This window comes from Dryobates pubescens, chromosome 13, assembly GCF_014839835.1.
Source record: "Dryobates pubescens isolate bDryPub1 chromosome 13, bDryPub1.pri, whole genome shotgun sequence".
NCBI classification, from domain to species: Eukaryota; Metazoa; Chordata; class Aves; order Piciformes; family Picidae; genus Dryobates; species Dryobates pubescens.
Window position 1 is genome coordinate 21,681,470 of NC_071624.1, and position 20,642 is coordinate 21,702,111.

Here is a 20,642-nt window from a genome sequence, read left to right on the forward strand (position 1 = left end):
GGGGCAGGGATCGGGGGCTGGGGGAGGGCTCGCTCCCCAGCCTGGGGAGCTTGGACTGGGTGTGGAGTCCTCCTCTCTGGGTGTGGAGCCCTCACTGCTGGGTTTGGAGCCCTCCTCTCTGGGTGTGGAGCCCTCCTCTCTGGGTGTGGAGCCCTCCTCTTTGGGTTTGGAGCCCTCACTGCTGGGTTTGGAGCCCTCCTCTTTGGGTTTGGAGCCCTCCTGGGTTTGGATTCCTCCTCTCTGGGTTTGGAGCCCTCCTCTCTGGGTTTGGATTCCTCCTCTCTGGGTGTGGAGCCCTCACTGCTGGGTTTGGAACCCTCCTCTCTGGGTTTGGATCCCTCATTCATGAGCTCAGCTTCCTCACTCCTAAGCTTGGGTCCTCACTCCTGGGTTTGGATCCCTCACTACTGGGTTTGGAGCTCTCACTCCTGGGTTTGGAGCCCTCATTCATGAGCTCAGCTTCCTCACTCCTAAGCTTGGATCCCTCACTCCTGGGTTTGGATTCCTCCTCTCTGGGCTCCTCTCAGGGTTTGGAGCCCTCATTCATGAGCTCAGGGTCTGTCATTCCTAAGCTTGGATCCCTCACTCCTAGGCTTGGATCCCTCACTGCTGGGTTTGGATCTTTCACTGCTGGGCTTGGATCCCTCACTGCTGGGTTTGGATCCCTCACTGCTGGGTTTGGATCCCTCACTGCTGGGTTTGGATCTTTCACTGCTGGGCTTGGATCCCTCACTGCTGGGTTTGGATCCCTCACTGCTGGGTTTGGATCTTTCACTGCTGGGCTTGGATCCCTCACTGCTGGGCTTGGATCCCTCACTGCTGGGCTTGGATCCCTCACTGCTGGGTTTGGATCTTTCACTGCTGGGCTTGGATCCCTCACTGCTGGGTTTGGATCCCTCACTGCTGGGCTTGGATCCCTCACTGCTGGGCTTGGATCCCTCACTGCTGGGTTTGGATCTTTCACTGCTGGGCTTGGATCCCTCACTGCTGGGTTTGGATCCCTCACTCCTGGGCTTGGATCTTTCACTGCTGGGCTTGGATCCCTCACTGCTGGGCTTGGATCCCTCACTGCTGGGCTTGGATCCCTCACTCCTGAGCTCGGGTCCCTCACTCCTCAGTTTGTGTCCCTCATGCCTGGGCTTGGGTCACAGCCACCGAATCAGAGTTGTTGAGGCTGGAAGAGACCTCTGAGCCCATCCAGTCCAAGCACCCCCCTAGAGCTCACAACCACACCACTGCCACTGAACCAGGTCCCTCAGCACCACATCCATGTGGACCTTGAACCCCTCCAGGGATGGGGACACCACTAGCTCCCTGGGCAGCCTGGGCCAGGGCCTGAGAACCCTTGCTGAGAAGAAATGATTCCTGATATCCGACCTGAACCTCCCCTGGTGCAGTTTGAGGCCATCTCTTGCCCTGTCACTTGTTCCCTGGGAGAAGAACCCAACCCCCACCTGGCTCCAGCCTCCTCTCAGGGAGCTGTAGAGAGAGAATCATGGAATTGTCAGGGTTGGAAGGGACCTCAAGGCTCAACCAGTCCCAAGCCCACTGCCATGGCCAGGGACACCTCACACCACAGCAGGTTGCTCACAGCCACCTCCAGCCTGGCTGCAAACACCTCCAGGCAGGAGGCTTCCACCACCTCCCTGGGCAACCTGTGCCAGGCTCTCACCACCCTCCTGGGGAACAACTTCTTCCTCACATCCAATCTCAATCTCCCCACTTCTAGTTCTGCTCCATGCCCCCCAGTCCTATCCCTCCCTGACAGCCTCAAAAGTCCCTCCCCAGCTTTCCTGCAGCCCCCTGCAGATCCTGGAAGGCCACAATTAGGTCTTCTCAGAGCCTTCTCCTCTCCAACCTGCACAACCCCAACTCCCTCAGTCTGTCCTCACAGCAGAGCAGCTCCAGCCCTCTGCTCCTCCTCGTGGCCCTGCTCTGGACACCTTCCAGCCCCTGCAGATCCTTCCTGGCACAGAGGCTCTAGAACTGGCCCCAGAGCTCCAGCTGTGGTCTCAGCAGAGTGGAGCAGAGGAGCAGAATCCCCTCCCTGGCCCTGCTGGCCACACTTCTCTTGCTGCAGCCCAGGCTCTGCTTGGCTCTCTGGGCTGCAAGTGCTCCCTGCTGGCTCCTGCTGAGCTTCTCCTCCCCCAGCACCCCCAAGGCCTTTCCTTCAGGGCTGCTCTCCAGCCAGTCCCTGCCCAGCCTCTATCAGTGCTTGGGATTGCCCTGCCCCAGCTGCAGGACCTTGCCCTTGGTCTTGTTGCACCTCCTGAGGCTGTCCTGGGCCCAGCCTGTGCAGGTCCCTCTGGATGGATCCTTGCCTCCAGCTGTCAGCAGCACCACACAGCTTGGTGCCACCAGCAGAGCTGCTGAGGGAGCCTCAGTGCCACTGTCCCTGGCACCAACAAGGCTGCTGAACAGGACTGGTCCCAGTGCTGATCCCTGAGGGACTCCACTCGTCCCTGGCCTCCACCTGGCCATGGACCACTGGCAGCCACTCTCTGGTGTGGCCATCAAGCCAGTTCTGTATCCACTGAGTGATGCATCCATGGAACCCCTCCTGCCCCAGCCTGGAGACCAGGATGTTGTGGGGGACAGTGGCAGAGGCTTTGCTCAGGTCCAGGGAAATGACCTCAGTTGCTCAGCAATGAGCTCCCCCTCAGCCTCCCTCCTCCAGGCTGAACACCCCCAGCTCCTTCCCTCAGCTGCTCCTCCTCAGCCCTGCTCTCCAGACCCTTCCCCACTGCCCTTCTCTGGACCTGTTCCAGCCTCTCAATGTCCTTCTTGGAGTGAGGGACTCCAAACTGAACACAAACCCTCACTGCTGGCCAGGGGTCTCCCACTCCTGATGGCCAGTGGCCTCCTCCCAGCTCCCTGGGGCCACATCTCAGGGGTTGATGAAGGTTCCCCAGGGCTTGATGAAGGTTCCCCAGGGGTTGATGATGGCTCCCCAGGGGTTGATGAAGGTTCCCCAGGGCTTGATGAAGGTTCCCCAGGGCTTGATGAAGGTTCCCCAGGGGCTGATGATGGCTCCCCAGGGGTTGATGGTGGTTCCCCAGGGGTTGATGGTGGTTCCCCAGGGGTTGATGAAGGTTCCCCAGGGGTTGATGGTGGTTCCCCAGAGGTTGATGAAGGTTCCCCAGGGGTTGATGGTGGTTCCCCAGGGGTTGATGGTGGTTCCCCAGAGCCTGATGAAGGTTCCCCAGGGGTTGATGAAGGTTCCCCAGGGGTTGATGGTGGTTCCCCAGAGCCTGATGAAGGTTCCCCAGGGCTTGATGAAGGTTCCCCAGGGGTTGATGATGGCTCCCCAGGGGTTGATGAAGGTTCCCCAGGGCTTGATGAAGGTTCCCCAGGGCTTGATGATGGCTCCCCAGGGGTTGATGAAGGTTCCCCAGGGCTTGATGAAGGTTCCCCAGGGGCTGATGATGGCTCCCCAGGGGTTGACGGTGGTTCCCCAGGGGTTGATGGTGGTTCCCCAGGGGTTGATGAAGGTTCCCCAGGGGTTGATGGTGGTTCCCCAGAGGTTGATGAAGGCTCCCCAGGGGTTGATGAAGGTTCCCCAGGGGTTGATGGTGGTTCCCCAGAGCCTGATGAAGGTTCCCCAGGGGTTGATGAAGGTTCCCCAGGGGTTGATGGTGGTTCCCCAGGTTCCCAGGGGTGGGCTGGGCAGCGCTGCAGGGCTGGGCAGGGGGCGTGGGGGGGCGGGGGAGGGCTGTTGATGCCTCCTGCCCTCCCTCCCTGCCCTCCTGGCCCTGCTCCCCGCTGGGAGCTGCAGTGACTCAGGCTGGGAAAATGTTTCCCCTGCCTTGGAAAGCAGGAACCGAAACTGGGCCCTGAGTCATGCTGCTGGGAGCCGCCCGCGGGGGAGGGGCAGGGCACGGACAGCACTGCCCCCTGCCTCCCGCCACGGAGGGGCTGGGGGCTGCCCTGGCACCCCCCCGCGCAGCGAGGGACACCCCCAGCCCTGCCCAGCACCCGCTTGTGCTGCCAGTGCCCTAGCCCAGCCTGGGGGTGGCAATGAGCCCCCACGGGCTGTGCCACGCAGGGCAGCCAGGGTGCCCCGGCAGCAGGGGCACGGCAGGGGGCATGGGGGGAGCCCTGGGGAGCTCTTCTCCTGGGGACACAAAGGTGGCTGAGGGCCCCTGAGCTCCCCAGGGCTGGCATGGCACAGGGCACCCCCACACTGACCCCGCCCCCCACATTGACCTCCCCCTCCCCACACGGATCTCCCCCTCCCCACATTGACTTCCCCCTCCCCACACTGATCTCCCCCTCCCCACATTGACTTCCCCCTCCCCACACGGATCTCCCCCTCCCCACATTGACCTCCCCCTCCCCACACTGATCTCCCCCTCCCCACATTGACCTCCCCCTCCCCACACTGACCTCCCCCTCCCTACACTGATCTCCCCCTCCCCACATGGACTCCCCCCTCCCCACACTGACCTCCCCACCCCCACCTCAGTGTCCCCATCTGGAGAGGGACAAGGACACCCCAGGTGCCCTGGGCACAGGCAGTGCCCGTCTGGAAGGGGAGGGGTGTGTAGATTGGAAGGGGGGGTGGCAGTGTCCCCCCAGAGATGCCCCCAAGGGGGCTGAGCCAGCGGGCACGAGTGTGGGCACCGCTCCCCGGGCAGGATTTAGCCCCCGCTTGGGGTGTTCCCTGTGCCCGGGGCTGACAGAGGGGCTGGGGAAGGGGCACGGCCCCTGCCTGGCACCCCCCAGGACTGCCAAGCCGATGGCACCGACCCCAGCCAAGGGCTGCAGGGCTGGGCAGCGTGGGGGTGGTGCTCAGCACCCTGCCAGGGCCGGGCTGCCAGCAGCTGCTGCTTGCTATGGCAACCACCGGCACGGCTCCGGTTGCTGTGGGCACGCAGCCCCCACAGGGCACACGGGGGAGGGGGCACACGCACACGAGTGACCCCCCCCCCCCAGACAGGAGTGGTGCCCTGAAAACAAGAGTGCCCCTCCCGAGACGAGTGACACCCCCCCCGAGAACACGAGTGACCCCCTGAAAACACGTGTGACCCCCCACGAGAACACGTGTGACGCACCCCAAGTACACGAGTAACCCCCCCGAGAACACGTGTGACCCCCCCCGAACACACGAGTGACCCCCCCCGAGAACACGTGTGACCCCCCCCCGAACACACGAGTGACCCCCCCCAAGCACACGAGTGACCCCCCCCAAGCACAGGTGTGACCCCCCCAAGCACACGAGTGACCCCCCCCAAGCACACGAGTGACCCCCCCCCAAACACACGAGTGACCCCCCCAAGCACACGAGTGACCCCCCCCCAAACACAGGTGTGACCCCCCCCCCCAAGCACAGGTGTGACCCCCCCCCAAGCGCTGGTGTGACCCCCCCCAAGCACAGGTGTGACCCCACCCCCCCCCAAGCGCTGGTGTGACCCCCCCCAAGCACAGGTGTGACCCCCCCACCCCAAGCACTGGTGTGACCCCCAGCAGCAGGAGCTGACCGCCAGCCGCACCCCGGGCACGGAGCCTGAGCCCTGCCAAACTCATCGCACCCAGGAGCGCTGAGGGCGAGGGGCTGGGGCGAGGGGAGCAGGGGGCTGGGGGGCGCAGGCAGCCCCCCCCAGGCTCAGAGGGGGCCTCGCAGCTGCAGGATTCCTCCCGGGTCAGCTCTGCCTGCAGCGTGACTCAGGAGGATTAGCAGCGGGAACCAGACGGCTGCCGGCCCGGCCGCGGCCATGTAGGGCTGGGCACCGGGGCACGGCGGGCACCGGGGCACGGGGGGCACCGGGGCACGGGGGGCACGGCGCCGGCTGTGTCCTGGGCACAGCTCCTCCCCCCGGGAAGCCCCTGGGTGCTCTCAGACTCCTCTGTGACCCCGGAGGAGGCGAGGAAGGGGCAGGTTGTGTTTGTTGTGCACGGACACAGAGACCCAGGCTGGTGACACCGGGGTGCTGAGCCCCGAAGTGTCTGGGATGCTGAGACTCAAAATGCTCAGGTCTGGGGTGCTGAGACCCAAAGTGTTCAGGTCTGGAGTGCTGAGACTCAAAATGCTCAGGTGTGGGGTGCTGAGACCCAAAGTGTTCAGGTCTGGGATGCTGAGACTCAAAATGCTCAGGTGTGGGGTGCTGAGACCCAAAGTGTTCAGGTCTGGGATGCTGAGACTCAAAATGCTCAGGTCTGGGGTGCTGAGACCCAAAGTGTTCAGGTCTGGAGTGCTGAGACTCAAAATGCTCAGGTCTGGGGTGCTGAGCCCCGAAGTGTTCAGGTCTGGGGTGCTGAGACCCAAAAATGTTCAGGTTTGGGATTTTGAGCCCCAAAGTGTTCACATCTGGGGTGCTGAGCCCCAAAGTGTTGAGGTCTGGGGTGCTGACAGCCAGAATTTCGGCGGCTGGGGCTGGGGACTGGGAGTGGCAGGTGTGGGAGAGGCAGAATTGTGGGGCCCTGGGCAGGGTGTCAGACACAGGCAGCCCTGGGGGGTGAGGCAGGAGGTGTGGGAGCCCTGGGATGATGAAAGGCTGTTGTGGAGACCTGGGACGTCAGGGGCTCAGGGTGTGGAAAGCTGAGCTCCGAGCCAGCAATGGTGGAGACCTGGCACATGGAGACCAACGTGTGGAGACCTGAGCCAGGGTGGAGGGACGTGAGGTGCTGGAGCTGGGGAGAGCTGCATGTGGGACAGCCAAGAGAGGGAGGTTCAGGCTGGCGGAACCCAGGATGCCAAGTGCCAAGCTGTGGAGCTCCCAAGCCCCAGGCTGTAGAGTTCCCAAACCCCAGGCTGTGGAGCCCCCAAACCCCAGGCTGTGGAGCTCCCAAGCCCCAGGCTGTGGAGCCACCAAGCCCCAGGCTGTAGAGTTCCCAAACCCCAGGCTGTGGAGCCCCCAAACCCCAGGCTGTGGAGCCCCTAAGCCCCAGGCTGTGGAGCCCCCAAGCCCCAGGCTGTGGAGCTCCCAAGCCCCAGGCTGTGGAGCCACCAAGCCCCAGGCTGTGGAGACCCCAAGCACCAGGCTGTGGAGCCCCCAAGCCCCAGGCTGTGGAGCCCCCAAGCCCCAGGCTGTGGAGCCCCCAAGCCCCAGGCTGTGGAGACCCCAAGCCCCTGGCACGCAGGGGCCAGGATGCTGAGCTCCGTACCCTGGCCCCAGGCAGCCCCATCCCAGTGCCCCGGTCCTGCCCAGCTGCTGGCCACGGAGTGGTGCCAGCCAGCAGAGCGCTGCCCAGGTGTGCCGGTGCTGCTGGGGGCCCCTGGGACGGTGAGAGGGCACAGGGACAAGTTTCTTTCAGCTCTTTTATTCCTGCCAGCTCTGGTTCCCTCCACATCGACTCGAGGCACTGGGGGACAGGGCCGGTACAAAACAGGCGATAAAAAGGGGGCTGTGAGCTGGGGCTGGGGGTGAGGATGCCCTCATGCGGGGGGCAGCAGCGTCTCCTCCTCCTCACCACCGCCTACTTCTTGGCGGGCTCCTTGGCTTGGCTCTCGACGGTGACCGGGATGGTGATCTCGGCGGACTGCAGGGCAGGCTTGGGCAGCGGCGCCTCCACCGTCAGCATCCCGTCGGGGGACAGCGACGACCGCACGGCCGTGGCCTCCACGCCGGGGGGCAGGCTGGTGGGGGCGGGGGGAGGAGGGGGTCAGGGCTGCAGCTATCACCAGCTCACACCCACACCACCCACACCCCCATCACCTCACATCCCCATCACCCACACATCCACTACCCACACCCATCACCCCAAACCCCCACCACCCACACCCCCTCACCCACACATCCATCACCCACACCCCCATCATCCACACATCCATCACCCACACATCCACCACCCACACCCATCACCCCAAACCCTCACCACCCACACCCCCATCATCCACACATCCATCACCCACACCCCCATCATCCACACATCCATCACCCACACATCCACCACCCACACCCATCACCCCAAACCCCCACCACCCACACCCCCTCACCCACACATCCATCACCCACACCCCCATCATCCACACGTCCATCACCCACACCCCCATCACCCACACCCCCATCACCCACACATGCACCACCCACACCCCCATTATCCACACCCCCATCACCCACCCCCCCCCCACCCACACCCCCATCACCTCACATCCCCATCACCCACACATCCACTACCCACACCCATCACCCCAAACCCCCACCACCCACATCCCCCTCACCCACACATCCATCACCCACACCCCCATCATCCACACGTCCATCACCCACACCCCCATCACCCACACCCCCATCACCCACACATGCACCACCCACACCCCCATTATCCACACCCCCATCACCCACACCCCCCCCACCCACACCCCCATCACCTCACATCCCCATCACCCACACATCCACTACCCACACCCATCACCCCAAACCCCCACCACCCACATCCCCATCATCCACACATCCATCACCCACACCCCCATCATCCACACCCCCATCACCTCACACCCCCCCCCACCCACACCCCCATTATCAACACATACACCGCCCACACCCCTATCACCCACACCCCCACCACCCACACCCCCATCACCCCCACCCCCATCATCTCACACCCCCATCACCCCATACCCCCATCACCCACACATCCACCACCCACACCCCCATCACCACAGCCCCATCACCCCTTGAACACATCACCCCGCACACCTCCCACCCCAGGAATCCACCACCCCACACCTCCATGAATCCACTACCCCCAAACACACACCCACCCCCAAGCACCGACACCCCCCATGCACCCAGCACCCCATGAATCCACCACCCACACGACTCCCACACTATGAATCCACCCCCCCACACACCCACCCCCCAAGCACCCACCCCCCATGGACCCACCCCCCATGGACCCCCCACTCCCCCTCAAACCCACACCCCCACCCTGCAGGCACCCACCCCCAGCAGGTGCGATGCTGTGAGCACAGCAGAGGCTCAGCCGCACACTGCGGCTCTGGGCTGTGCTGATGGCATCCCCAGCGCGGCCGGGGGTCCCGGAGGGGCTGGCCGGGCAGGGGGGTGGAGGTGCCCGGGGGGCAGGGGGGAGGAGGTGCCCGGGGGCAGGGCGCGGAGGTGCCCGGTGCCCGGTGGGTACTCACGTGTACTTGCGGGTGAAGCACCTGGAGATGAAGCCGTGCTCGTCCTGCTTCTCCTCGTGTTTGCCTGCAGGGAACGCAGCCCCCCGGCGGGGTTGGCAGGGTGGGCAGGGGGCTGGGAAGGTCTCCGTGCCCAGAGCCCACCCTGCCACATCCTGGCATAGCATCCTGCCTGGCCTGGGCATCTTTGCCTTAATGGCATCACGGAGCGGCTGGGGGGGACCGGGAGCAGCGCGGCCGCTCGGGGAGCATCCCCCCAGACTCCAGCGGAACAAAGCATGGTGCCAGGAGCCAGCCGCGGCCGAGGGCACCCAGCTGCTGCCCTCTCCTCCCCAGCTCGGTGGGGTTGAGCTTCGCCTGTCCCTGGGGCTGCCCCCCAAATCCTGCTGGCCGGGGAGCTGCCCCCGCCCCACGCAGAGCCCCCTGGCTGGGCGTGACTCATGCTGCTGGCCCTGGGCCACGGGGTCTGGGCTTTGTCACCACGACTGGGGCTGAGCTGCAAGGGAGCTGTGGGGGAGAGCCAGGGGCACTGCAGGGCTAGGGACACCCCACGGGCACACCCGGGGTCTTGTCTGGCTCACAGCTGGGGAGTCTCTCCCGGTATCCTGACTGGGACAGCAGCAAGGGATCAGTACGTGGGGCTGCGGGAGGGGGCGGGGGGGGCCTCTTCACCATATGCAGCATGAAGGTACCCCCAAGGCTGAGCTTGCAGAGGTGAGCCTTGCTCTTTGCCTTGCTTTGTCTCTTCTCTTGTTCCTCTCCCTCTCCCTCTCCCTCTCCCTCTCCCTCTCCCTCTCCCTCTCCCTCTCCCTCTCCCTCTCCCTCTCCCTCTCCCTCTCCCTCTCCCTCTCCCTCTCCCTCTCCCTCTCCTCTCCTCTCCCTCTCCCTCTCCCTCTCCTCTTCCCTCTCCTCTTCCCTCTCCTCTTCCCTCTCTTCTTCCCTCTCCTCTTCCCTCTCCCCTCTCCTCTCCCTCTCCTCATCCTCTCATCCTTCACCCTCTCATCTCCTATCCCACCCTTTCCCCGGCAGCAAGCACTGGGGCAGCTCCCCACCCAGCCCCCAGCCCCACCACCTTACCGGTGATCTCCACAATGTTATCCTTGGTCTTCACCACCAGCTCCTCGGGCGCGAAGTGGTTGACGTCCAAGGTGACCTTCCAGCTGTCGGCGGTCTGGCGGATCTCGGAGATGCCGCTGCTGAGCTGGCGGCTGAGCAGGGGGCCGTAGGGCGAGCCCGGGCTGGGCACCAGGGCACCTTCGCGGGGCAGCAGGCGGAAATAGCCTGGCCAGGCGCTGCCGCTCGGCCACTTGTACCAGTCCTCGGGGATGTGGGGCATGCCGAAGGACTGGTCGAAGAGGCGACTGCCATGGTACCAGTCGCGGAAGGGATCCCAGCTGGGGCTGCGCAGGAAGGTGAAGGGGACGCGGCGCTCGGCCATGGTGCGCGGGGCTGCCGGGGGGGAGTCCGAGGGCCGCTTATGAGGCAGCCGCGGGGCTATTTTTAGCGGAGCGCTCGGCTGCCTATTAATGGAAGTGGCGACAGGACCCTGCCCAAGGCACCAGAAGCTTCCCCCGGCCGTGGGCCGGCCGCACGCAGCCGCGCTGGGACGGGGCTGGCCGAGGAGGTGGCTGCCGCCCTGGAGCTGCGCCCGGCCTGCCCTGTTGGGAGTGATGGATGTGCCCTGGAGCTGCTCCCGGTTCCACCCCCCACATCCTCCCCCCCCGCGCTTCCTCCCCCCGCTGCCATTTCTGGCCCACGGAACCTTCCCAGGCTGGGGCTGGGCCAGCACCTGGCTGGGGATGACTCAGTGCAGAGCCGTGCCCGGACCCGTGCCCAAGGCGTCACCCGCCTGCCAGAAGCTTCTGGGCACCCCCAGCCCCACGGCACCCTCCTGGCACCCACCCCTGCCCTGGTGCTGGGAACCCCTAGCAGCCAGCTGGGAGCCCCCAAGGCTTGGGCAGGGGTCTCTGAGGCTTGCAGGGATGATGGGGACCAATGGGACAATGAGGCTTGATGGGGGCTGATGGGGTCTTACTGGGAGCCAGGGGGAGGGTTGATGTGAACTGGCAGGGGGTGATGAAGCTGATGGAGGCCAGTGGGCCAGCAGGGCTTGATGGGAGCTTACAGGATGCACTGGGGCCCGGTGGGATTAGTGGAGGCTGATGGACCTCACAATAGAGCTGATGAGGCCAGGGGTGCTGGAGGGGGTTGGAGGTCTAGGGGGCTCTGGATGGAGCAGGACCCTCTCAGAAGGGCTTTCCAGCAACTCTGGCATCCCCTGGGACCAGTTTGGGGGAAGGAAGTTCCCCCTGGGCTGAGCTCTGGCTGTGCCCAGCCCCAGAAGCTGAGCTGTGTCTGAGAGCTGCTCAGCAATGTGTGACCCTGGCAGCCCTCTTGTGGGGCATAGATGGGGACAAAAGGGGGGGGGGGGGGGAGGCTGCATAGCAGGGGATTTGGGGGGTGTCCCCCAATCCGTGGCTGCAGTGGGTGCCAGCACCATGCCAGGGGCTGCGTCCTGCGGGGCTGGCACAGGCCGGAGGGAGCTGGGGAGGGGTGAGAAGCTGCTGTGGAGGTGAAGGGGTGGGGAGGGAGGAGGGAAAATGGGAGGGAGGGGAGGGATGAAGGGGTCAAGGGAGGGATGAAGGGAAAAGGGAGGGATGAAGGAATAAAGGGAGGGGTGAAGGGAAAAGGGAGGGATGAAGGGAAAAGGGAGGGATGAAGGAATAAAGGGAGGGGTGAAGGGAAAAGGGAGGGATGAAGGGAAAAGGGAGGGATGAAGGAATAAAGGGAGGGATGAAGGAATAAAGGGAGGGATGAAGGGAAAAGGGAGGGATGAAGGAATAAAGGGAGGGATGAAGGAATAAAGGGAGGGATGAAGGGAAAAGGGAGGGATGAAGGAATAAAGGGAGGGATGAAGGAATAAAGGGAGGGATGCATCCCTGAAGGGAGGGATGCAACAAGGGATGGGAGGGATGCAAGGAGGGATGCAGGAGGGATGGGAGGGATGCAGGCAGGAATGCAGGGGTGGGGTGGCAGGCATGAGGGAAGGGATGCAGGGAGGAGCTGGGGGGGGTGCTCAGAGGGATGGGAGGGAGTCAGGAAGGGTGGGAGGGATGTAGGGTGGGATGGGAGAGACGCAGACAGAGATGCAGGGAGGGATAGGAAGATGCAGGGACGAATGGGATAGGTGCAGGAGGGATGTAATGGATGCTGAGAGAGATGCTGGGAGGGATGCAGGAGAGAGAGGATGGGAGAGCTGCAGGCAAACGGGAAGGACACAAGAAAGGCTGCAGGGAGCCAGGAGAACTGCAGAACTCCAGACCCCGTAGCAGGATGCTGGGGGGAGAGTCAGACACAGAACCGATGCCCAGAGCCCAAATGGAGCCAGGGATGGACACCATAGGTCCAGAGCCCTACGGACAGGGGGAAGAGCAATCCAGGGGGCGCAGGGAGGGCAGGATGGATCCGTAGGGAGCTGACCAAGGCTGAGCCAGCCGCGAAGGAAGGTCCGGGCGGCCGCGGGGTCCTTTCCGATAGATACTGAGTGTTTTATTAGAGTCGAACCGGCTCACGGCATCTACAGCTGAAGTCACGACCCGCAGAGAGGAGAGAGCCACGCGCGAGAGGACAACACTGAAGAGTTCCTACAGAGGATTTGTTCCAGTTTGCTCCCTCCGCGGCAGGAGACAGAGGCTGTAAAAGAGGAAGACTGGAAATTTTCCCTGATGTGCTGGCTGGGCCCCGCCGGCGCCGCCTCGGCTCCTGGCGGGGGGTTGGTGCTGCAGGGCTGCGGCCGCGGGCGAAAGATCCTCTCGCCCCTGGCTTGGGGTCGGATGTCTGCAGGGCTCCCTCCCTCCCTCCCCTCTCCCGGCAGGGTTTCGGGGCTCCCTTGGCCAGTCTGAGCCTCCCCGTGGGGAGATGGAGAGGACAGAGGCGGGGCGGGGGGGATGGGGATTGGGAGCGCACAGCTCAGGGGTTCGTAGAGATGCTGGGGGGGAAGGGAGGAGAGATCGGTGCCCTTCATCTCCCCACGCCTGGGGGGAGCAGGACCCTTCACCTCCTCCTCCTGCCAGGGTCACAACCAGACCCTTCACCTCCTCCTCCTGCCAGGGTCACAACCAGACCCTTCACCTCCTCCTCCTTGCTAGGGTTACAACCGGGCCCTTCACCTCCTCCTCCTTGCCAGGGTCACAACCAGAGATGCCACCCTGCCTGGGGCTGGCCCATGGGGACAAGCTGGGTCACAGAGAGCCACCAGCAGGTCCCCTCCTTACCTGCTCACCCCATTTCTAATGGGCACCACCGAGGGCGGGGGGTGGCTTTGCCGGCAGAGCAGGGGCTGGGTGGGATACCCAGGGGCTGGCAGCCAGCGTGGGTAGCCCACCCAAGGGCTGGTGAACCCTCAGCCCACAGCTGAGCCTGGCCCCTCCGTGTGTTGGGTCTGGGAGATGACTCTGGAGCCCCTCCGCTCACACCTGTGCCCTCCCAGCACCTCTGGCTCACCAGGCTGCTGGCTAACGAGAGCATCACGTTGCCAGCCAAGCTGGAGCCCAAAGGATGCCCTCCCCAGCCCCAGCCGGCTGGCAGGCAGTGCCGGGCAGGCCTGCCCAAGCCCAGCTTCTCATGCGGGGGCCGCAGGGCGCTCTGGCAGCTGCCCTCCCACCTAACCAGGCTCAGCCCCAGCGCCCTGCTCCAGCCGCCTGGAAAACCTGGGGCCGAGGGGATGAAGCCCCCCGGGACTGCCCTTGGTGCCCCGGGGGGAGCTTTCTTTATGGCGAACCAGCAGAGTCCCGCACGGGCCAGACCCCCCCCCCCCCCCCCCAGCCTCTGTTCTTCTGTAACCATCCTCAAAGAGCTGTCGCTGGGCCCCCGGCAGGAGGCGGCTGGGGCTGCAGCCCGGGGTGGGAGATGCCGAAGCCGGAGGATGGTTGGATGCGGCCCCAGGGGTGGAAGAGTCACCACCGTACCCCTCAGCTCAGCCCTCCCCACCTCCTGGGGGTGACAGCTTGGTCCCCACCAAAATGGGGCGGGGTGGGTGCGTGCCAGGGCTGGCTCCACAGCCAGGATGAGCAGCGTCAAACCTGCCCAGGTGACCCCCACCCCGGGGTAAAGATTTGGGGGTGCTGCTTGCTTTTGTTCATCCGTGGCTCAGCGTCTGCTTGGCTCTGGGGGAGGCCCAAAAGGGTTCGTGGTGGCCTTTGGCCCCTGGGACAGCCTGGGGACACATCTGCAGGGGGGAGCCGGGGCTGGCATCACACACCCCAGCCAAGCCTGTGCTGGAGAAGCCCCTTCCTGCCTCCCCTCCACCCCCCCCCAACAACGCCCTCAAGGATACACTTGTGCTACAAAAGTGAAATCAACCCCCCAGAAAAGCACAGGGGGTCCCCAGCCACCTCTAATGAGAGGGTTCTTGGGGGGGGGGGGGCCCAGTTACCCCCTCACCCCACCCCAAGGTCTCTGCTGAGCAGTTTGTTCCCTCGCTCTATGCTGGCCCACCCCAGCCCACCCCCAACCCCCCAAAGAAGAAGAAATCCTGCCCTCCCCCATGCCCACCCCCAAAAGACCCCTGGAAGGGGCGGGGGGGGGGGGGGGGGGATAAGATCAGCCCCTCCCAGGCGATGCAAGGACTCAGTTGAGCTTTGGGTCCCCGCTTTCCCCTGCTGCCAGCCCCACGCTCGGCAGCCCCCGGCTCGCTTCCACCTCCCCAGCGGTCCCCATCCTTCCTGGGCGGGGGGGGCGCAGGGGGCGACTGGGGCGGGGGGGGGGCGGGGGCGCCACAGTCCGGAGGGTGCCGGGGGGGGCGGGGAGGGGCTCAGAAGCCGAGGCTCTCGGAGCTGCTGCGGCTGTTGTAGCTGGGGCTGCGGCTGGGGCTGCGGGAGCGGCTGGGGGGGCTGCGAGTCCGGCTGCGGCTGCGGCTGGAGCTGGAGCTGGCGTAGCTGCGGCTGCGGCTGCGGCTGTAGGAGCAGGAGCTCAGCGAGCTGGAGGACGAGGGGCTGGGCCGGTAGTAGGGGATGGGCCGCTTCCGAGCGCTGCGGAGGGAAAACGGGGACACTGAGGCGGGGCCCCGGGGGCAGCCCAGGGAAGGGGGGGAGGGGGCTGGCGCTGGGTGCTCCCAGCACAGCCGAGCATCCCCCTAAGGCTGAGAGTGGCTGCGCGGTGTCAGGCTGAGGCTACCCAGTGGAGAATCACTGAATGGGTTGGAAGGGACCTGAAAGCTCAGCCGGTTCCAACCCCCTGCCACGGGCAGGGCCACCTCCCACCAGCACAGCTTGCTCAAGGCCTCATCCAGCCTGGCCTTGAGCACCTCCAGGGAGGGGGCATCCACAGCCTTCCTAGGCAACCTGTGCCAGTGTCTCCCCACCCTCACTCTCGAGAATGCCTTTCTGCCATCCATCACCCCCTCTCCAACCCCTTCCTCCTCCCCAGCCCCCCCGGGGGTGTTAGTCCTGGATTAGGCAGCGGCGAGGGCAGAAAGTGAGCAGGTTAATGTGGCTTTTGTGTGCCCCAGACACCAGAGAGTGAAAGCTGCTGAAAAAGAGAGGTTGAGGATTAGTGGGAGGCGAGCTGAGGCCTGCTGGAGCCTGAGGATGAGGAGGGACGTGGAGAGCACGGGGCTGGGGAGGGCTCGGCGGGCAGCGGCACAGGAGCCAGCCCCTTGCTCCCTTGTCCCCTCCCGGTGTTAGTGAGGCTGAGGAGAGACACAGGCCCGGCCCAGAGGTGCTTGGGTGCTGAGGGCACCTAGGGGGGTGAGGAGACACAGAGAGGTCCAGGAGGAAGAGGAGGAGGAGGAGGAGGAAGGGGAGAGGTTACCCTGGGAGCCAGGCTGGCGGCGATGCTCTCCGAGAGGGACCTTGGGATGAAATGGAAAAGGAGAAGTTGGCATCACTGAGGCAGGACCATGTGGTGATGGACCCAGGGGGGCAGGGGGTGACAGGGGCTGGGGACAGGGCAGGAGGCTGAGGAAAAGCCCTGGGGCTTCTGGCTGGGCTGCAGGGCAGGAGAAGGGGGGGAGGGGGGCTGGGGGTGTTCCCGTGGCTGCCCCTTCACTGCAGCGTCCTCCAAGCCTGGCAGAAGTGGCCTCTGCTCCTCCTGAGCCCCAAGCAGAGCTTGGTCTGCTGTCCACACCCCTTCCAGGGATGGATGAGAGGGATGGGGGCCCTGCCCTGCAGCTCAGTCCTGCCACCTTCCTGAGGACATCCCAGCAAAACCCAGCCCTGGCCTGGAGCAGGAGGGATGCACAACCAGCTGGTGGTACCCGGCTGGGAGCAGCTTTCCCAGCCCACGCTCCTGATGTCAGGGAGACCTTCAGGAAGCTCTGACCAGAGCAGCAATTTCTCTTGTCCTCCCTTCTGGATGTCTTCAGCCCAGCTGAGGCAAAACCAGCCCCCTGCCACAGGGGTGCCAGAGCTGATTCCTGCACCCCCAGCCCATCCAGCCCACAGCTTGATGTCCCACTTGATAGCAGGAGAGACAAATAGGTCAGGAAGGAGCAATCTCAGCTGGCTGCCAGCTGCATGCTAAGGAGCTGCTAGATATGCAGGGGCTGTTCCCTCTGGCAGGAAATACTGCCCAGAGCCTGAGACAACAGCAGCTTGAGGAGGAGAAACCAGCTTTGGGAGGGCAGGGCAGGGCCAGGCTGGCAGCCCTTTGTCTTGCTGGGATGTGCACAGGCCTGCTCGAGGGAATTCTGGAGTGTGTGCCTCACAGTGGGAAGAGATCCAAAGGTTGTAAGGCTGGTGGCAGCCTGGTTACCCAGCTGACTGAGCCAGCTGATTGGCACAGCTGGCATCCTCAGGCCTAGCTGGCAGGCCACAGGGCTCCTCATCTCTTTGTCTGGCCTTTCACCTGTGTGCCCATCCATCTGTCTGTATATTTGTCCATCCAATCCATTCACCCATCCATCCATCCCTCCATCCTCTATCCCTCCCTTCTTCCCTCTATCCCTCTATCCATCCATCCATCCATCCATCCATCCTTCCCTCCATCCCTCCCTCCCTCCTTCTCTCTCTCCATCCATCCATCTCTCCATCCTCTATCCCTCCCTTCTTCCCTCTATCCCTCTATCCATCCATCCTTCCATCCATCCTTCCCTCCATCCCTCCCTCCCTCCTTCCCTCTCTCCATTCATCCCTCCATCCATCCCTCCTTCCATCTTTCCCTCCTTCCATCCTTCCATCCATCCATTCATCCATCCCTCCATCCTTCTACCCATCCTCCTATTCATCCATCCATCCATCCATCCATCCATCCATCCATCCCTCCCTGTCTTCATCCATCCATCCATCCAATCCATCCATCCATCCATCCATCCTTCCATCCCTCCCTCCTTCCCTCCTTCCATCCCTCCCTCCCTCCCTTCCTTCCTTCCTCCCTCCCTCCCTCCCTTCCTTCCTTCCTCCCTCTCTCCCTCCCTCCTTCCCTCCCTCCCCCCATCCATCCATCTATCTATCCACCATCCATCAGGGCTGGCTGGAAGCAGAGCTCGGTCCCTGTCCGTGCCAGTGGCCGTCCCGGAGGCCTCCCCGCCGCTGCGGACGCACCTGGTGATCCTCCTGGGCTCCATGAAGCTGGGGGAGTCTCTCCTCCTCTTCCTGATGGGGGAGTAGCTGCGGGAGCGGCGCCGGGCGCGGGCGGGGTCGGGCTCCCCGTGGCGTGTTCGGGGCTCGTTGTCCTTCTCTCTGCACCACAAGGAGCAGGAAAAGCACCAGGGGAGTGGGTCGGGGGTCCCGGGGGGGCTGCAGGGACAGCCCGTGCACCTGGTGGCACATCTCCCCCCAGGGCCGGGGCCACCGGGGCCAGCAGTCACCTGTAAGCCCCTCCCCAACCCCCGGGGAAGCCAGGACCGCCCTGAGCCGCGGGAGCCCTCTGAGCCCATCGCCGGTGCCCCCCACCCCGCCGTGCCCCCCGGGGCTGACCTGCTGGCGGGTTTTTTGGGCGAGGGCGAGCGGGAGCGGCTGCGTCCTGCCCGCTTCTCCCGGGAGCGGGAGCGGGACTTGGAGAGGGAGCCGCTGGAGCTCCAGGAGCTGCTGCGGGGGCCCGGGCTGGGCGAGGGACTCTTCCTGCGCTCCGAGGCGTGCCGAGAGTGCTTGGCTGACGACTCCGAGCTGCTGTTGGGCCGGCCCCGCTGGTGCCTCTCCTTCACCCTGCCGAGGCAGAGCGCAGCACCTCCTCTCACCTCGCCCCCCGCGGCGGGCAGGGTGTCCCCGCGGCAGCCCTGCAGCCAGGCTCCCCTGAGGGGGCAGCAGGCACTCCTGCGTGGCCCCGGTGTTTGGCTGGGCTGCACCCGCGGTCGTAAAGCATGGGACACTCATCCCTCGGGATCTGGCACCCCGTGGGGCGCTGCGGTGGCATGCAGCCGGTAGGCACTGCCCTTCATGCCAGCACAGTGCCCTGGCACTGACCCACGGCAGTTCTTCCTTATTCCCATCTCCATCCCTGTCCCCAACCCCATCCCTACTCACAACCCCATGCCCATTCTCTACTCCCACCCTATTTCTGTTCCCTGTTCCCATTCCCATGCCCATCTTCATTCCCCTCCCACCCCATTCCTGTCCTCATTCCCAGCCCCATTCCTAACCCCATCTCCATCTGCATCTCTATCCTCACCCCCAGCACTCAAGCATCCCTGACCCCATTCCCATTGCCATCCACACTACCTGTCCCCAACTCTATCTCCATTGCCTATCTTCAGCCCCATTCTTGTCCCCATCCCTGTCCCCATCCCCATCCCTGTCCCTATCCCAATGCTCATCCCTGTTCTCATTCCTGTCCCCATCTGCTTCTCATCTCCATCCCCATCCTCATCCCCATCCCCATCCCCATCCTGTGAGCATCTCTGTCCCCTTCATCTCCAACCCCATGCCCATTCCTTGACCCCACCCTGCTCCCCAGCTCAGTCCACGGAGCTTTGCCCGGGTGGCACCAGGTTGCCCCCCATGTGCTGTGACCATCTCCCAGGCCCCACTAGTGTCCCCACGACCCCATCCCACAGACCCCTTACTTCTTGGCATGGACTCCGTGGTTCCTGTCGGGGCCGAGCGGCGGGTGGGAGCCGGCAGAGCCCTCCGAGTCACTGCTGGAGCCGGGGGGGCTGAGCGCAGCCGCGGGGGGCTCCCGGGGGGCCGGCGGCCGCCCCTTGCTCTGGCCGCGGTGGCGGGGCGGCGGCGAGGCGCTGCGGGAGCGGTGCCGGTGGCCGTGCTTGGCCCTCTCCGGCGTGGGCGAACGGGGGCTGCGGGCACCGTGGCGGCCCCCACGGGGACGAGGGGACGGCGGCTCCGTCCTGCCGTGAGCCCGCGGAGAAGGGGACGCCGAGGCCGGCCTCTGGCAAAGGAGGGGGGAGAGAGAAAGAGAGAAAGGGGGATGGGGGGGCAAAGGCGGAGGAGGGGGGGAAGAAGAGAAGAGAGAAGGAGAGAGAGGGTTTAACGGGGGCAGCGCGGCGGGGCGCGGCTCACAACGTCAAGGCACACCGCGTTAAGGCAGGCTACACAGACGCTACTCTGCTCCTTCCTCTCGCCCCTCACAACGTGGGTCATGCAAACCTCCGCATGCAAAACGCCAAAGAAAAAAAGAATGGAAACCAAAACCAAAACCAAAAAACCCAAAAACCAACCCAACGGAAAAGGGGGTGGAGGGGTGGGGGGGCAAGGGGGGGGGACGACGGGGAGGGAGGGTGGGGAGGGGTGTGATGAGAGCCTAAATGAAGGAATGAGAAGTAAGTAAGCAGAGAAAGAAACCAAAGTGAAATCCGAGAACACCCCCTCCGGACACAGGTCGTCGGGGAGGGAGAGCTTGATGGGAAAGAAACGAAACACACACACACACACACACACACACACACACACACACACACACGCCCCCCCCCCAAAGAAAAAAACACGGAACAAAACACCTGGAGCGGGGAGAAAGCAAACCCCCAGCGCCCAACCTGCCCCAAGAAAGGGGAAGGGGAAAGGGGGGGCAGGGAAAACCCAAACGAAGGGAGGCAAAACCCAAACGAAGGGAGGCAAAACCCAAACGAAGGGAGGCAAAACCCAAACGAAGGGAGGCAAATGCGGGGGGAGGAGAAATGATGAGAGGAGGGATGGTGGTGAGGAGGGGCGGGAGAGGAAATCTGTGCCGAGGGGACGAGGTGGGAGCGAGGAGGGCTAGGGGGGAGGGGGCGAGGGGGGCTGCATGCACGTATCAAAGAGATATATGTTGTGATGGCGGGGGGGGGGGCACGGGGAGGAGGCTTCTGGAGCTCCAGACACGGGGAGGACAGCACGGAGCGACAATGAGGAGGGCCGGGGGACAAGGCAGGGAGGTGGAGGGGGTGAGGAGGCCAAAAAGAAAGCAAACCAAGAAAGAAGGGAAGGGGGGGGGGGGGGAAGGAAGGCGGGAGGGGGGAGAGTGGGATAAAAAAACCAACCCCAAACCACAAACCATCCAACTCAACTGAAAAAAGGGGGAAAGGCAAAATGGGGGGGGAGGGGGGGAGGGAGAAGGGGACGGAGGGGAGGAGGACGGGGGTGGGGGGGTGGGGAGGGGATTAAAAACTAAATGAAAACCAACCAGAAAAGCA

The 20,642-nt window shown here is 64.3% G+C and overlaps 2 protein-coding genes across 2 annotated transcripts in view; both read right to left on the reverse strand.

Annotated features, from left to right (window-relative positions):
* Positions 1-7,253: 7,253 nt before the first annotated feature.
* Positions 7,254-10,641, reverse strand: HSPB1 (heat shock protein family B (small) member 1). The gene is made up of 3 exons (XM_054166669.1): positions 10,160-10,641; positions 9,086-9,149; positions 7,254-7,576 (listed from the first exon to the last, which is right to left on the reverse strand). Exons 1-3 carry the CDS (start codon positions 10,518-10,520, stop codon positions 7,417-7,419), a joined length of 585 nt encoding a protein of 194 aa, XP_054022644.1. The 5' UTR covers positions 10,521-10,641; the 3' UTR covers positions 7,254-7,416.
* A 4,237-nt stretch (positions 10,642-14,878) lies between these two features.
* SRRM3 (serine/arginine repetitive matrix 3) overlaps positions 14,879-20,642 on the reverse strand; it is a 32,247-nt gene continuing 26,483 nt past the window's right edge. Inside the window, exons 11-14 of the mRNA XM_054166845.1 lie at positions 19,083-19,402; positions 17,998-18,225; positions 17,623-17,760; positions 14,879-15,111 (exon numbers count right to left, since the gene is read on the reverse strand). Of these exons, the coding sequence (XP_054022820.1) occupies positions 14,895-15,111; positions 17,623-17,760; positions 17,998-18,225; positions 19,083-19,402 (903 nt within the window). The 3' untranslated portion in view covers positions 14,879-14,894. The remainder of the gene's footprint in view (positions 15,112-17,622; positions 17,761-17,997; positions 18,226-19,082; positions 19,403-20,642) is intronic.

Excerpts from the sequence above, each read along its gene's own strand:
- HSPB1 (XM_054166669.1), bottom strand. The coding sequence starts at position 10,520 with ATGGCCGAGCGCCGCGTCCCCTTCACCTTCCTGCGCAGCCCCAGCTGG. Across the intron at positions 9,150-10,159 it reads TAACATTGTGGAGATCACCG|GCAAACACGAGGAGAAGCAG; the intron begins GTAAGGTGGTGG and ends CGTTCCCTGCAG. Across the intron at positions 7,577-9,085 it reads TGCTTCACCCGCAAGTACAC|CCTGCCCCCCGGCGTGGAGG; the intron begins GTGAGTACCCAC and ends CGCCCCCACCAG.